Source organism: Branchiostoma lanceolatum, chromosome 9 (assembly GCF_035083965.1).
Source record: "Branchiostoma lanceolatum isolate klBraLanc5 chromosome 9, klBraLanc5.hap2, whole genome shotgun sequence".
Classification (NCBI taxonomy): Eukaryota; Metazoa; Chordata; class Leptocardii; order Amphioxiformes; family Branchiostomatidae; genus Branchiostoma; species Branchiostoma lanceolatum.
This window is the reverse complement of record NC_089730.1, coordinates 6,580,418-6,598,306: the sequence shown is the minus strand read 5'-3', so window position 1 is coordinate 6,598,306 and position 17,889 is coordinate 6,580,418. Positions and strand designations below refer to the sequence as shown.

At 42.2% G+C, this 17,889-nt stretch overlaps 1 protein-coding gene across 2 annotated transcripts; it reads right to left on the bottom strand.

Annotated features, from left to right (window-relative positions):
• Nucleotides 1–889: 889 nt before the first annotated feature.
• LOC136442496 (cathepsin Z-like) lies at nt 890–16,927 on the bottom strand. Of its 2 annotated transcripts, XM_066439389.1 has the most exons (6): nt 15,921–16,927; nt 8,029–8,080; nt 5,313–5,444; nt 3,397–3,481; nt 2,804–2,896; nt 890–1,935 (listed from the first exon to the last, which is right to left on the bottom strand). In XM_066439389.1, exons 3-6 carry the CDS (start codon nt 5,441–5,443, stop codon nt 1,849–1,851), a joined length of 396 nt encoding a protein of 131 aa, XP_066295486.1. In that variant the 5' UTR covers nt 5,444; nt 8,029–8,080; nt 15,921–16,927; the 3' UTR covers nt 890–1,848. The 2 variants fall into 2 exon arrangements, with proteins under 2 accessions (XP_066295486.1, XP_066295484.1); XM_066439387.1 differs by lacking the exons at nt 8,029–8,080; nt 15,921–16,927 and adding an exon at nt 6,322–6,497.
• Nucleotides 16,928–17,889: the final 962 nt, after the last annotated feature.

The following is a 17,889-nucleotide window of genomic DNA, read 5'->3' as shown; positions in this document are numbered from 1 at the left end:
TGGATTATAATGATATTTGGTATGTAGGCAGGTGTTGGGAAGCCGAAATTCAAGGTCGATTTTGGGCCCCCTGGTATGTGACCTTGGTACTGCAGCAGAACTTCCGTTTTTGTATCTTTTGACCTGGTTTATATTGTCTTCCTATCCTGGGAAGCCCTACATTTTGGGCTCCCTTACGTCGACCGGTACCATTGTATTTTAGCCAATATAACATGTATAATGGATGCATTCGTATGAGCAGTTGAGCACCATTTGATTTTTTTTCTGTATAATATGTATTTAGCCCAAAAATGTTTTGGTGTCATTTAGCATTGTGTGAGAGCCAAATGACCTAAATTTTAGTGTGAGTGCCTTTACGTGCACAGGCTTCCCCCACGTTTGGTGGAAACATTTAATTTAGTTGAAAATCAAATTTTGGACTATTTTGTCTATTTTGAGCAAAAAAAGTGTGTTTTGGGCTACTTTGGCTCCGAATGACCTGAACTTTGGTATGGGGGTAGCTTTTGCACTATTCGGCCCATTTCCCGTAAAGGGTCATGCGTCGTCAAATTGGAAAGGGTCCATTTTCAAGTGGAATGATTTTGAAAATGTCCATTTTTTAAATTTTGAAATGGTCTATTTTACTTTGGATTTGCTTTGGAAGAGACCATTATTGAGTGAGGGTCAAATTGTCAATTTGTTGGCCGGGATGATTTCGGAATAGTCCATTTTAAAGCAGAATTGCTTTAGGAATCGTTCCTTTTAAATAGGGGGTGGGTTAGGAACATCAAAGACAGAGGGACAAGTCCACAGTTTTCAAAGAAGTATTCTACTTAATATATGCCATTTGATAATTAACATTTAACAACACAGGTAGGGATTTGATAAAATAATGAGTACACAATATCAGTTTTCATGATCGACGTGCGTAGTTTTATTCTTATTCATAGCTCCGCTGCACTGTAACCTTTTTCCTGATGTTAACATTTTAATTGTCTCTGTCGATACTCATTCCACAAGACACATTAATAACAAAATGCAGGGTTCACGTCTGTTTAAAACTATAATCCATATGGATATTAGGTCTACAATATATTGGTATACCATAATTCATATTCTTAACTCCGAACATCTTATTTGCAGACAACAGCTATATTCTTTACTATGATCGATGGATGGCATTGCCAGTAAACATAAACCTGTATTCTCTACCATTCTATGATTACATATATAAGTATATTTCACTGAATAAACAATTTCCTATTTCTATTACTCTATATTCTTTACTATGATGGATGGCATTGCCAGTAAACATAAACCTGTATTCTCTACCATTCTATGATTACATATATAAGTATATTTCACTGAATAAACAATTTCCTATTTCTATTACTCTATATTCTTTACTATGATGGATGGCATTGCCAGTAAACATAAACCTGTATTCTCTACCATTCTATGATTACATTATAAGTATATTTCACTGAATAAACAATTTCCTATTTCTATTACTCTATATTCTTTACTATGATGGATGGCATTGCCAGTAAACATAAACCTGTATTCTCTACCATTCTATGATTACATATATAAGTATATTTCATTGAATAAACAGTCTCCTATTTTTACTCGGTAACTATGCATATTTCTAGTACCCGCTGCATGTTTTCTGCGGGACAAAAATACGACACTACCTGCACCTTATAATGTCATAAAGTTGATTATGACGATTTATATGGATGACAAGCCAGGTGACTCGGCATGTAGACTTGTATCTATATCTCCTCAGATATCTAAATTGTTGGTACTTTAACCTATGAATATGTTGTTACTGTTACAAGCACCTTAGCACCTTAGTTCCTCCCGTGCCTAGTTCAGACCCACCCTACTGATGCAGTCGGTCTCGATCCCCAGGTTGCCCGAGTGCATCTTGATCCTGAACCAACCATTCTCGCCCTGAAGGAAGACAAGAACTCACAAAATTATCTTCATGTAGAGATAGTATTATTAATAAATGACTTACAGAATGCTGATGTTTATTTTTCTAGGGCATAAGTTCCTTTGAATTGACAACACTTTTATTTGAAAAGAAATCTGCCTAGAGAAATAAAAAGAAGGCATACCCCAAATCACGTTATTTGAGCATGACCGCAAGGATTCCTCTTACCCGAACCTAAACGACCGCTTCGTATGATGTGAAGTTTGAAATATCGTAAGGAAGTAAATATGATAAGAACTAGAAAGGTGACATTTGCAAATGCGGCACATACTCCCTCCCCCCCCCCCCCCCTACAAAAATTGACTACTAGTATTTCAAAATCACCCCCGTCCAAAATCAAATTGAAACACCACCATGCAAAATTGACTCTTCGGAATTATCCCCCTCCTCAAATCTCTTGTGGTGAAAGCTACCCCATGACGAATCTCATGCAAGTTTTCCTTCATACACTGATGAAGGAATTAAAAATACATATTTTGGTCTGAAAAAAATACAAAATATCCCAAATACCATAACAAAACTTGTGTGGGGTATGTCAAAAGCATTTCTGTGCACATTTGCCAAAGATTTCCCCATATCAAATTTCAGTTCATTTTGTTTTTAATGACCATTTGTACATGTCAGGGCAGAGGATCTCAAAATATACATTTTATGCAAGAGATGGCTTGTAACGACCTATAGGTATTTTCAGATGTTCGGGGGCATTGGCTTACCGTACTTGCAAACAAATTGGAAGATGATGTCTTCTTAACTAAATGACAGGGGAAATACATAGCTTTGTAGTATTTTCGGATTTGCAAAAAGGTGAAAATCAATGGCACTCACCCAGAAAGTTCCCCAGGAGTTCCTGCCGATCCAGTATTCTGTCCCATCCGCATCCATACCCCAGCCTCTGACGGTCACTTCGTGGTTAGCGTGCTGCGTGGTTAACATAATCATAGGAATCAAATTGTGCTGCAAAAAATAGGGCCACGATTTGTATGATTTAATTTTTGGTTGCTTGGATATTTTGGTAGCATTGGCATTTTGTGTCTTGTGACAATTGTGGAATCTATGATTGTGTGGGATATCGGCATAATGATCATGTCGTATTTCATATTCTCTCTCCTTTTCTCTCTCTCTCGCTCTCGCTCTCTCTGTTTCTCTATCTCTCTGCGTGTGTTTGTCTATCTGTGTGTGTGTGTGTCCTCTGTGTCTGTGGATGTATGTGTGTGTGTGTGTGTGTGCGTGTGTGTGTGTGTGTGTGCGTGTGTGTTCTGTGTCTGTGGATGTATGTGTGTGTGTGTGTCTTCTGTGTGCGTGTGTGTGTTCTGTTGATGTGGATGTATGTATGTGTGTGTGTGTTGCGTGTGTGCGTGTGTGTGCCAGAACATAAAGCTGCAAAACAGGTTTGAGTAGGGAAGGAACTTAAAACTCACAAAAGGGAAAGGCACGGACGCACCAGGATCATTAAAAATTCCTCTAGTGTAGTCCTCAAACTTGTCTGTCACGTATATGCCACATCTGCAAGCGGAGAGGTAACATTAGCGACACAAATCATGACATTAATCACAATTAGTTAAACGATTTGAATTCTTGATACAAGGCATACGCTCTATTGCTCTCAAACCCACTTCTGGGAATAGTTTCATTAGGTTGGTAAGTTGCTTATCTGTATACAAGTGTATCATTCAACACCGACGTTTCGGTGACCGTTTGACACCTTTCTCATGGCCATTCGGATTGGTACTGTTACACTACAAGTACCGGTAGGTGTCGCTGCTAACAGATGCGGTCCCAAACGTGCAGTTTACCACCGATATGCCCCGATGTTGTGCCCTTGGGAAAGGCGCTTTACACGACTTTCCTCACTTAACTCAGGTGTAAACTAGAGTTCCACGACCTCATACCTTCGCCATATGATTTTAACCTTTATGACTGACATATCAGGGGTGTTTGTCATCAATTATAAATCATACCAGTTGATCTTCTTCACCCAAAAAACAAAAGTATGAGCGTAACAAAGAAGGTTATGCTAACAAAGTAACATTTATCATGAATTATGCAAATGGGGTCCTTATTACCATAATTTGATTCAACAATGTTCACATTCACATAACTTCCAAATGACACAAGTATGAAATTGCCATCCTTTACCTGTATGGTTTTATAGTAGTTTCTCATTAATTATGTAAATTAGGCCTACATTTGCATATTTTTTATCTATCAAAATTCCTCAGTAACAAATGTCACATATGTCAATAGTCATATCATGGAATACAGCGGGTTTTTAAAGTTGTCTAATTAATTATGCAAATTAAAATCTGATTTGCATAATTATCGTCCAATCATACATACGTAAGCTATCTACATACCAAAAATCATTACCATCCATCAAGCCCATCTTGAGTTAAAGTATTTCCTCATTAATTATGCAAATTAGGTATTCATTTGCATAATTGATATCTATTAATATTTCTCTCTTCTTCAGTTACATATGTCACATGTTTGAGAGTCCTGTCGTGGAATTTGGCCGATGTATAAACTTTCCTCATTAATTATGCAAATTAGATACTGATTTGCATAATAAGTATCTAATCATGTACATCATCACTCAAGCTATCTACTTACCAAAAATTATAACCATCCATCAAGCCCTTCTTGAGTTATTCCCTTTCAAAGTCTGAACCAAAACCTGCTCCTGCAGTTCCAAAAAAGCCGCTAGGGGGCCAAAACCTATACCACTTACTCTCTGTCCAAAGAGCTACCTACCACTCAAAAATCAGTTCCATAGCTTGTCCAGAACACGAGATATTGAAACAGGAAGTTCCGCTGCAGTACCGTAACAAGCCGCTAGGGGACCCAAAATCTAATCATTTCCTAGTCTCATCAAGACCTACCCACCTACCAAATATCAAGACAATCCATCTAAGCCTTCTCGAGTTATGCTGTACATTACACACACACATACATACAAACGCTACCCTCTGCATAACCTTCTCGGCGAAGGTAATGAGTACCTAGCTTCGGTTAGGGACATCCATCGGATAGGACGTTAAATGGAGGTCCCGTGTTTGAGGAGAGCCACACCTCGAGCTCGTTAAAGAACCCGCCGCACTTATGGAAAAGAGTAGGGCTCCTTCCCGGTGCAAGTGGTTCAAAACCTACAGTCCTATGACCGCACATGGGGTCGCCCTTTGTAATAGCCTCCGGCAAGTTGGGCAACCCTGGCATATACATGCTGAACTAATAAATAAATAGATAAATAAATAGATACAACGATAGCAAAGGTAGTATCTGCGGTCTCTACTTGCTGCTTTTAAATGAAATCAGTTTGTTGGATGTTCAGACCCACCTGATTGGTCCATATCTCGTAAGCGCTTCCTTCATTCTATCCACTCCGCTCACGTGCACTTCTTTCACTGGCACGCCACTGGCGACGAAAACCATACAGAGGAACAGTAACACAACTCGGGTACCGGCCATCCTGTAGATCATGTGACACGTGTGAGCTAAGTAATAAGAACATTACGATATACCAATATGAACATGCATGATTGAAACATAAAATCGATCAAAAGACATGATACACGTCATTATAAGTGTGTTAAAAACGAACTAGTAGAGGAATTATACATATGCTTAAAGGGCATAACACAGCAAAATACAACATTTTCTTATCTGAAATAGGAGTAGCATCATTCAAGGAATACAAACGTCTAAAACAAATACACACCCTTTTGATGTTATCTAACATTGAACAATCAGAAACCATACTTCCATGGATCCAGCTCTTAATTCTTATCTGATCTTCTCACCAGGTGATTACATTAATCAGTGACTAATGCCCACTCATGACGTCACAATGAACACGGCAGTTGGTTCGGAACCTTACACCATGCACCACGGTTTGCGAAAAGATTGTTTGATGAGCAAACAGTGCTTAATTATCGTGACAACATTCAATTAAAGGACATAACAATATCTATTTTGTTTGCTTGTAAAAATAACGTTCTTTCCGCGAGCCGCTGTGCAGAGTTCCAAATCGGCTGCCATGTTCATTGTGACGTCATGAGTAGGCAAGTCACTGATTAATGTAATTACCTGGTGGGAAGAATCAAAAGCTGGAGGTATGATGTTTTGATGGTTCAATAACATCCGAAGTGTGCACATTTTGTGAAAATTTAAGAACATATTAAACATCTAATAGCCGAATTCCCCAAACGTATCTTCTGGGTTGATCTAGTTGTAACATTTTGTTATCAAAAGCCCTAGCTATCGCCTCTAATATTTTTCCTACGGCAACATGTCGACGTTTCAGTGAATACACTGGACTCTGCTTCAACCCTCCGTCAGAACTTTACCTGCCAGAGCCAATCATCCTCCCAGCAGACCCGATATGTTCGTTACCTCACATAGCGGCCGTGCCCTTCCGAGCCCCTGAGCGCGCTTCTGGCGACGTCACCACCAAACAGCTTTCAGCCAATAGGAGGGTTTGCTAAAGCTCATCTCGAGCAAAGCCGCAAAGGACGCTGGGAAGCTATCAGCCAATCAGCTTACGTCTAACATCACTACTTGATTATTCATGAGCAACGAACGACTGTTTGTGCCAAATAAGGTTAGCTCATGAATTATTTATGAGCAACTGTCAGTCACGCCCCCAGAAACTAAAATCTCCGTTCAAAAGATCAGGGATAAGACCGGGAGGGTTTGTCGAACATTTCCCGAGCGGGTTTCAGCGCCGATAAAGGAGGATGGATCCAATCGGAAGGAAATGGTAATGACTGGAGGTTGTAACCTTTTGCTTCCGTTTCCGGGAACAGATTTTCTGTTTAATCATTCAAGAGAATCACCAAAAAGGCGAAATAGTCTCTGGTGACAGTGTAGACCGAGACAGTTGCCGTCACTGCATTTGCTTTCCAGTGTATTATAAGTTTCTGTCTTTCAAAGGAATCGCTTTAGAACCTCTTAGAATCAAATGTTTTCCAAACATATATGACAAACAGATCATTTCAAAATAGAAACATAGACCAGACAACGACGTGTCCATGATTTACACGGAAGCAGAAATGATGTATGGAGCCTAGCATAATGTCAAATCTATAAGCTTTGGAAACGTCCCCTTTGCATCAATGCCAGGAGTACTGGTGAATAATTTTAGGTAGTATTGTGTAAAGTTCTGACGAAGAGTCCAATGTACTCACTGACACGTCGACATGTTGCCGTGGGAAAAAAACATCAGGCGATAGCTAGGGCTTCTGATAACAAACTAAGTCAACCCGGCGGATACGAATGGGGCATTCGGCTATTAGATGTTTAACATGTTCTTTAAAAACACTTCTTTTTTGTGTGGCGAAAAATGGAACTAGAGACTTTATTCTATCTGCCTGATCAGCTTGGAGGGTGACAGATGCTGACACAAGGCGGCCATGTACTTCATGACGTAGCAGTGGCCAAAAAGGTTGTGGGGGTAGGCTTTACGCATGCGTAATCTATCATATGGGATCGAGAAGTCACGGGTTCGGTTTCTGTCCGCACTGGGCGGGGTATAATGTCCTTGAAAAGGAACATTTTTTCTACCCTCCGACCTCCACCAGGGAATAAACGTATATATCCATAATTCACCGCTTTTCTATCAGTAAAAAATTCAAACACAGTGACGATAACAGGTTTAGTACGAGTAAAAGGCGGCGATTCGAACTCTGGACAGATATTCCAAAAGTGAGTTGCGGCTTGCCTAAAATCAAAACCATTACAAGTAAAGCGACGAAAGTACCCCTGAACACTGGTTTAAAGTCTTTTTAACTTAAGCGCCATCTTTGTTAAACATTCCCGGCAAAATCCGTTGATATCAAGATGGCATCGTGCACTTAGATACACTCACATCAGATAACCCTCCCACAGCATGAAATAAACTAACTTGTCCGGTGTGCTCTGGTAGTTTTCAGTGCCTATGAAAACGTTATAGAATTCAAATGGTATATATTGTCTTCTTGGTAAATCGACGTCCGGGATTCAACACAAGATTTAAGCAATGTAGGGACCTACACAAACATTGAATGGTCACACACCTGATCTGGTTGACTGTTGAAAAGGTTGACGACGTGGCCGATGTTGGGAGAACTGCAAGAAAAGAACGAATCAGGGCTGTTAATCCGTTTTATACAGAGTAGAATTATGCAATGTCCCTTCGACCTATCAGATTCGATGTTACAGAAGGCGATGGAGAGAAATACCTGCCAGCCCAATCGGAAAGAAGAAGACAAAACTTTCAAATGATTGTAATGATTGGAGGTTAAACCCTTTGCTTCCGTTTCCGGTAACGAATATGCTGTTTAAACATTTCAAGAAACTCGGCAAAATTAAAGAAAATGGTACTTTTCTAGTATCGGTGCTGTACCAGCCGATATTTTACAGTGTTTTCCAGGGTTTCTGTCGTTTCAGAATCTTTTTACAAGCAAAGGGCATATTTGATAGATAATTTCGAAACAGAAACATATCTTAGATAATAGCGAGGCTTTAGAATGACGTACACCCAAGTAGAAATGATGGACCAAACCTAGCATAATGTCAAGTCTCTCGAAACATTAACGTCCTTTCTGTATCAATGGCGTACTGGTGAATAATGTGCACGGTAAATTACTAATATTGCCATAATTGCGTAAAGTTCTGACGGAGGGCCCCAAGCACAGTCCAGTGTACTCACTGACACGTCGACATATTGTCGTGGGAAAACATCAGGCGATAGCTAGGGCTTCTGATAACAAACCAAGTCAACCCAGAGGATATATACGTATGGGGCATTCGATCGGCTATTAGATGTTTGATTTGTTCTTTAAAACACTTTTTGTGTGTGTGGCGAAAAATGGAACCGTTACTAGAGACTTTATTCTATATGCCTGATCAGCTTGGAGGGTGACAGATACTGACACAAGGCTGACATGTACTTCATGACGTAGCAGTGGCCAAAATGTTGTGGGGGTAGGCTTTACGCATGCGAGAAGTCACGGGTTCGGTTTCTGTCCGCACTGGGCGGGGCATGGTGTCCTTGAAAAAGGAGCATTTTTTTCTACCCTCCGACCTCCACCAGAGAATAAAAGTATACATTCATGATTCACCGCTATTCTATCATTAAAATATTCCAACACGGTGACGACAACAGGTTTAGTACGAGTAAAAGGCGGCGATTCGAACTCTGGAAAGATATTCCAAAAGTGAGTTGCGGCTTGCCTAAAATCAAAACCACTACAACTAAAGCGACGAAAGTACCCCTGAACACTGGTTTAAAGTCTTTTTAACTTAAGCGCCATCTTTGTTAAAGATTCCCGGCAAAATCCGTTCACAGCACGAAATCGAATATTTAAGCAAACTTTCCGAATGACGGAAACAAGAATTAAAGGTCGGAAAATATTTCAGCAGAGTTTACGTGGCCGTTAATGCCGCTGAAAGTAAGATTTGAGCTTTCCGCAACCTTTCCGCGTTCGTTAACATGAATTAAATGCATACTATATCTTTCCATGGACTTTAAGCATCCTTATATACATCGTATAGATGAAACATTATATATCAGTAATCAATATATTCTCCAAGCAGATATATTCTCTCCTGGGGATTAATAGTGCCTCAATTTTCAAAATCTTGGAGAACAGCTGATATACCCGAAACGGTCTTCGATCTTTAAGATACACCCATTTGCAGTAAACACCGATCCCGCTTAAGTAATTTCTGTTACAGTTTTTTTTAAAACAACGCACCATGCATGTGCACGCACATTGTACGTCTACTTTGTAGCAAAATTAGACATACAGTCCATACCTGTCTTCGTCGGAGTTGAACTTCTTTTATCCGTGTTTATGCTACAGCTTACAAAAAACAGAAGTTATATTCTAAAGTATTTCCCCCCTTTTATGTATCGGTAGAGAAAAGCTGTCGGAAAGCGGACGTTTTCCCTCGCAGTTATTTCTACCTTTCCGATATCCTTCCGTTACATATAGGCTCGGTTTACATAACCCACTCTTATGTTTAGGTAGAGAAAAGCTGCCGGAAAGCGGGCGTTTTTCCTCGCAGTTATTTCTACCTTTCCAATATCCTTTCGTTACCTTTAGGCTCGGTTAACATAAAGGGGGGAGACCTCCCCCCTTTTATGTTTAGGTAGAGAAAAGCTGTCGGAAAGCGGACGTTTTCCCTCGCAGTTATTTCTACCTTTCCGATATCCTTCCGTTACATATAGGCTCGGTTTACATTACCCACTCTTATGTTTAGGTAGAGAAAAGCTGCCGGAAAGCGGGCGTTTTTCCTCGCAGTTATTTCTACCTTTCCAATATCCTTTCGTTACCTTTAGGCTCGGTTAACATAAAGGGGGGAGACCTCCCCCCTTTTATGTTTAGGTAGAGAAAAGCTGTCGGAAAGCGGGCGTTTTCCCTCGCAGTTATTTCTACCTTTCCGATATCCTTCCGTTACATATAGGTTCGGTTTGCATAGAAGGGGGGAGACCTCCCCCCTTTTATGTTTAGGTAGAGAAAAGCTGTCGGAAAGCGGCCGTTTCCCTCGCAGTTATTTCTACCTTTCCGATATCCTTCCGTTACATATAGGTTCGGTTTGCATAGAAGGGGGGAGACCTCCCCCCTTTTATGTTTAGGTAGAGAAAAGCTGTCGGAAAGCGGCCGTTTCCCTCGCAGTTATTTCTACCTTTCCGATATCCTTCCGTTACATATAGGTTCGGTTTGCATAGAAGGGGGGAGACCTCCCCCCTTTTATGTCTAGGTAGAGAAAAGCTGTCGGAAAGCGGGCGTTTTCCCTCGCAGTTATTTCTACCTTTCCGATATCCTTCCGTTACATATAGGTTCGGTTTGCATAGAAGGGGGGAGACCTCCCCCCTTTTATGTTTAGGTAGAGAAAAGCTGTCGGAAAGCGGCCGTTTCCCTCGCAGTTATTTCTACCTTTCCGATATCCTTCCGTTACATATAGGTTCGGTTTGCATAGAAGGGGGGAGACCTCCCCCCTTTTATGTTTAGGTAGAGAAAAGCTGTCGGAAAGCGGGCGTTTTCCCTCGCAGTTATTTCTACCTTTCCGATATCCTTCCGTTACATATAGGTTCGGTTTGCATAGAAGGGGGGAGACCTCCCCCCTTTTATGTTTAGGTAGAGAAAAGCTGTCGGAAAGCGGCCGTTTCCCTCGCAGTTATTTCTACCTTTCCGATATCCTTCCGTTACACATAGGTTCGGTTTGCATAGAAGGGGGGAGACCTCCCCCCTTTTATGTTTAGGTAGAGAAAAGCTGTCGGAAAGCGGCCGTTTTCCCTCGCTGCTATTTCTACCTTTCCGATATCCTTCCGTTGCATATAGGTTCGGTTTGCATAGAAGAGGGGAGACCTCCCCCCTTTTATGTTTAGGTAGAGAAAAGCTGACGGAAAGCGGGCGTTTTCCCTCGCAGTAATTTCTACCTTTCCGATATCATTCCGTTACCTTTAGGCTTGGTTTACATAGAAGGGGGGAGACCTCCCCCCTCTTATGTTTAGGTAGAGAAAAGCTGACGGAAAGCGGGCGTTTTCCCTCGCAGAAATTTGTACTTTTCCGATATCATTCCGTTACCTTTAGGCTTGGTTTACATAGAAGGGGGGAGACCTCCCCCCTCTTATGTTTAGGTAGAGAAAAACTGCCGGAAAGCGGGCGTTTTCCCTCGCAGTTATTTCTACCGTTCCGATATCCTTCCGTTACATATAGGCTCAGTTTACATAACCCACTCTTATGTTTAGGTAGAGAAAAGCTGTCGGAAAGCGGACGTTTTCCCTCGCAGTTATTTCTACCTTTCCGATATCCTTCCGTTACATATAGGCTCAGTTTACATAACCCTCTCTTATGTTTAGGTAGAGAAAAGCTGTCGGAAAGCGGGCGTTTTCCCTCGCCGTTATTTCTACCTTTCCGATATCCTTCCGTTACATATAGGCTCAGTTTACATAACCCACTCTTATGTTTAGGTAAACAAAAACTGCCGGAAAGCGGGCGTTTTCCCTCGCAGTTATTTCCACCTTTCCGATATGATCTTCCGTTACATATAGGTTCGGTTTACATAGAAGGGGGAGACCTCCCCCCTTTTATGTTTAGGTAGAGAAATGCTGTCGGAAAGCGGGCGTCTTCCCTCGCAGTTATTTCTACCTTTCCGATATCCTTCCGTTACATATAGGTTTGGTTTGCATTCGGTTTTATGTTTAGGTAGAGAAAAGCTGTCGGAAAGCGGGCGTTTTCCCTCGCAGCTATTTCTACCTTTCCGATATCCTTCCGTTACATATAGGTTCGGTTTGCATAGAAGGGGGGAGACCTCCCCCCTTTTATGTTTAGGTAGAGAAAAGCTGACGGAAAGCGGGCGTTTTCCCTCGCAGTTATTTCTACCTTTCCAATATCATTCCGTTACCTTTAGGCTTGGTTTACATAGAAGGGGGAGACCTCCCCCCTCTTATGTTTACGGGTAGAGAAAAGCTGCCGGAAAGCGAGCGTTTTCCCTCGCAGTTATTTCTACCTTTCCGATATCCTTCCGTTACATATAGGTTCGGTTTGCATAGAAGGGGGGGAGACCTCCCCCCTTTTATATTTAGGTAGAGAAAAGCTGTCGGAAAGCGGGCGTTTTCCCTCGCAGTTATTTTTACCTTTCCGATATTCTTCCGTTACATATAGGCTCGGTTTGCGTAACCCCCTTTTATGTTTAGGTAGAGAAAAGCTGTCGGAAAGCGGACGTTTTCCCTCGCAGTTATTTCTATCTTTCCGATATCCTTCCGTTACATATAGGCTCAGTTTACATAGCCCACTCTTATGCTTAGGTAGAGAAAAGTTGTTGGAAAGCGGGCGTTTTCCCTCGCCGTCATTTCTACCTTTCCGATATTATTCCGTTACATATAGGCTCAGTTTACATAACCCACTCTTATGTTTAGGTTGAGAAAAGCTGCCGGAAAGCGAGCGTTTATCCTCGCCGTTACTTTTACCTTTCCGATATCCTTCTGTTACCTTTAGGCTGGGTTGACGGTGCTCTCAGTTTTAGAAAACAACGCGGAACATTGAGCTAACGACTCCCCCGGATTGCTTATCTATAGGTCGGCGGGCATACTGTCTTTGGCCGCCGCACAAATTGGCTCAGTCCGCGGATCGAGACCGCGCCGCCGGCACGTTTTGGCAGATTTGTGTATTTGTTCCTTTGTTTGTATCACAAATCATCAAATAACGCGTGTTCTCAGGCAGTTTTCCTTTTTATAATCTACAAGTAACTTCTAGAAAGATCACCGCTAACAGTATTTTCTATTGTCGCTCGCGTCAGTTGTTGTGTTCGGGGCAAAAGCGAAACGCAAGGACGTCTGCTTTTCAACTGCAAATTTATACAGTGTGAAGTCGTAAACAAGCTGGAGTGGTACGTTGAGATGGTAATGCAACATCTCCATATTTACTAGTGGAATACCATGTGACAGGGCATTACCCAATCAGAGAAAAGGGTGGCTTTTTCAAATTAACCGTATATCCCAGAGACAGTTATTTTTTTTACGGCGAAGACAGCTCATGAAGGAAGTTTGAACTCAGTCGTTTCAACCCACAAGTTATGGCCACAACGTTGTTCTTAACACCCGGAACCCGGACGGAAAAACGTAAAGCTGGGACAAGGACACCAGTCTGTACAACTTTCTGAAACCAAGGAGGTTTCATTGGATTATACTTCCTGGGTGAAACCAAGGAGGGTGGAGATGCTGAACGGAGCATACGGGCACGCGATTCGGGACTTTGTTGTATCTCCAAATCCACCCGGCACCAGTGGAGACAACGGTCACCAAGTAAACAACGGCGTGAGTTGGGCCTCCAACCAGGCCCAATGGATTGCAAAGACCGTATCCAACTGGAAGAAGGAGCTTGTATGTATAGCAATCCAAGTACTTTCTCTGCCAGTTTGATACGGTCTTGATGCAACCTATAGATCTGCTTGGTGATTAGCGTGAGTGAAATCGGAACCTGTCTACCTGTCTTGATAGGAACTATCCCTGTCGTCTCGCCCAACACTGGGACCGGAATCGTGGACTTGGAAATGGCGCAAAATGGTGAAGGGAGAATTTACCGACAATGTGAGATTGATCCCTCGTTGACCGCGTCAAGTACAAGTTAGAATATGACGACCGATGACGAAACCGCAAGTACGTAGTAAGTGTTACTCAACCCAGAATGATTGCATTATTACAATTTACTCTATTTGGCCGATCTCTACTATTTTCCAAGCGATCTGCGGAGCCTGGTAGAGGCTAATAAGATACGGGAGGGAAGAAAAATTAGACGTAGGGTTAGTTAGTGCTAGGGGTTACGTTTTGGTGTCGATGTAATAGTTAGCTAGGCTTGGAACTTGGAAGCACATTGTAATAGTTAGTAGTTGGGGTAATGAATAGCATGAATAGTTTATCAATGATATGATATAAGGTGACATTTTTTAATGAAACTGGTAGTCCATGTAAGAAATCATTTATTCCATTTTGTATGTGTATATTTGTAGAGGTGGGAGGGGTCTCGCTATAATGGCGTAACACTTTTTGTGCAGTATTATCATCTTTCAAATAAATTGTTCTAAACTTTTATCGACCCTGTTGCCTTTCATATTCATATTTACCTGTCTATGTAAGGGTTCGGAATGTTTAAGCCATCCGTAGCAAGTTAAGTCGTCGTAAAGGATCAAATTAGATACTGTGTAATGAAAAGTAAAACTTATTGTAGAGACTACGTTTTAGCACGTTAAGCTCGTGTTTTAGCACGTTTAGCTCGTGTTTTTAGCACGTTAAGCTCATAAAAGGCTACGGAAAACACTAGGAAAGGTATAGCTTTAGGTAGTATTTAAGGCTGCGTGAACGGCACATAAACGTAGGGAAATCGTGACGGAAATAGATTATAAAGATGGAAGAAAGATTACGGAAATGTCTCAAGAAACTTACACTTTCCGTGTTGGATCTTCCGTAAAGGTACGGAAAGATTGTCCATAACGACGCCTTTACGCCTTGCAGATACCACGTTTGTAGCACGTTAAGGTCGTAAAAAGGTCACGGAAAGCCAGAGGAAAGGTATAGCTTTAGGTAACCTTTCAAGCTGTGTGAACGGCACATAAACGTAGGGAGAATCGTGACGGAAATGGGTAATAAAGATGGACGAAAGGGTAAGGAAAGGCTCAAGAAACTTACACTTTCCGTATTGGAACGAACGGAAAAATTGTCCATAACGACGCCTTTACGCGTCGACTAGTCGCGTAAATACACGTGAAGAAGTGCAGAAACGTACCTGAACGTACGAAAGATTGACCATAACGACGCCTTTACGCCTTGCAGATACCACGTTTGTAACACGTTAATGTCGTAAAAAGGTCACGGAAATACCGAGGAAAGGTATACCTTTAAGTAACCTTTCAAGCTGTGTGAACGGCACATAAACGTAGGGAGGAAATGGATGATAAAGATGGACGAAAGGGTACGGAAAGGTCTCAAGAAACTTACACTTTCCGTGTTGGAACGTACGGAAAAATTGTCCTTAAAGACGCCTTTACGCGTCGAAAAGTCGCGTAAATACACGTGAAGAAGTGCAGAAACGTACCTGAACGTACTTCCGGAAAGGGCACCTTAAATGAAAAATTTAAGCAGACGTACAGGAGGCGTTAAGTTGCGGAAATAGTGAATAAACGTCACGTTTACGCTGGGTTTAAGTATGCTTAAATACCAGATTTCGTGCCGTGGTTGATATCAAGATGGCATCGTGCACTTAGATACACTCACATCAGATAACCCTCCCACAGCATGAAATAAACTAACTTATCCGGTGTGCTCTGGATATAGTTTTCAGTGCCTATGAAAACGTTATAGGATTCAAATGGTATATATTGTCTTCTTGGTAAATCGACGTCCGGGATTCAACACAAGATTTAGCAATGTAGGGAACTACACAAACATGGAATGGTCACACACCTGATCTGATCGACGTGGCCGATGTTGGGAGAACAGCAAGAAAGGACGAAGCAGGGCTGTTAATCCGTTTTATACAGAGTAAAATTATGCAATGTCCCTTCGACCTATGAGATTCGATGTTACAGAAGGCGATGGAGAGAAATACCTGCCAGCCCAATCGGAAAGAAGAAGACAAAACTTTCAAATGATTGTAATGATTGGAGGTTAAACCCTTTGCTTCCGTTTCCGGTAACGAATATGCTGTTTCAACATTTCAAAAAACTCGGCAAATTTAAGAAAATGGTACTTTTCTATGTATCAGCCGATATATTACAGTGTTTTTCCAGGGTAACAAAAGTTTCAGAATCTCTTTACAAGCACAGGGCATATTTGACAGATAATTTCGAAACAGAAACATATCTTAGATTATAACCAGGCTTTGGAATGACGTACACCCAAGCAGAAATGATGGACGGAGCCTAGCATAATGTCAAGTCTCTCGAAACGTTAACGTCCTTTCTGTATCAATGGCGTACTGGTGAATAATGTGCACGGTAATATTGCGTAAAGTTCTGACAGAGGGCCTCAAGCGGACTCCAGGGTACTCGCTGACACGTCGGCATACCGCGTGGGAAAGTAATAGGCGATAGCTAGCGCTTTTACAAACAAGATGTTACATCTACATCAACCGAGAGGATATGTTCGGTGGTATTGGCATGAATGTTCAATGTATTCTTTAAAACAGCACCTAACCGCCGTGTGGCAGCGATGAGCCTTCTCCATTTGAGAAACCACCTAGTGTTCCTGCACAAGAAGCTTAAGGATGCTTAGATCTAGAAGTGAGGAAGAAAGTCTGCAGGAGTGACTTGAACTCCCCTACCAACTCTGCAGACACCAACATCAACACAGCAGACATAGAAAACCAAGCGCATCTGCCTCTACCAGTGCGGCCGCTGATAACAAACCGAGAAAGGAAACCTTCAAAGGGGCTTTCTCCTGACCCCAACCCCAAATAAGGCTTAGCCCAAGAAAGAGACCATTGTGAAGAAAGACACAACGGACGACACTCCGCGCCCCGCCTTCACCTTCCGCCCATCCCTGGCGCTGGTTCGTCGCGCGGCCCGTCATTTTGCCCATCCCGGGCACCGACCAGGCAACACTGAGGCGGGATGGAAGCCTCAAAGCCAAGCGGCTTCTGGAAATGATCATAGCAGCCAGGCGGCAAGTCGAACTCTAATTTCCTAGGACCCAGTTTGAGCCTGATATTTGACGTGGGTGCAGATCCAGAGGCAAATGTACCGGGGTCACGGGTTCCTTAAGCCGGCGTCACAATTCATGCGAGCATCGGCCGATTTTCTAGATCGCCGGAAGCTCGCCAAATTTCAAATTCGCCCGAGCGTCGACCGTATTTTTCGCTGAAAACCTGCCCCGTCACAAATTGAACGGAGCTCGGCCGACGTCCGTCGAACACTAATAACCATAAATCCCACATAAGACGGTACCATCTCTTGGACACGGACTAAGTCAGAATCAACTGACATGGTAACAAGCTCAAATTTGGACTAACTTTACTTTCTGAGTTGTGGCAAATCTGTAGGACATGAGTGAAGTGGGCGGGCACACTGAAAATACTAACATAAACAGGAATTTTGTCATAAACCAATCCGAATACTAGCGCAGGAGCCACAGAGTCAACAGATCAGTCGTTTAACCCCGATTCAAACATTTTCACCAAACTGAAATCGACCGAAGCTCGGACGAACGCCGTCCGAGCTTCGGCCGACCTTTGATAAGCCTATCGACGCCCTGCCGACGCCTGGGCGTGCCTCGGCAGACAAACATAGATCTATGATGACTTAGTGGACTTTCAACTAGTCATTTTGTGGAGCAGAAAAACTCAGGAAGTCAAGTCAAGCCTCAAAAGTCAAGCCTCAGCTCATTGATATATAAAATACAATACTTCCTGTTTCTTTTTTGGTATTGGTTTGGA

Bases quoted from the DNA above. Each gene is read 5' to 3' on its own strand.
- LOC136442496 (XM_066439387.1), bottom strand. The intron at 2,897-3,396 runs GTGAGTTTTAAG...TTAACCACGCAG, and splicing joins CGTCCGTGCCTTTCCCTTTT to CACGCTAACCACGAAGTGAC. The intron at 1,936-2,803 runs GTGAGTGCCATT...GTCTTCCTTCAG, and splicing joins ACTCCTGGGGAACTTTCTGG to GGCGAGAATGGTTGGTTCAG.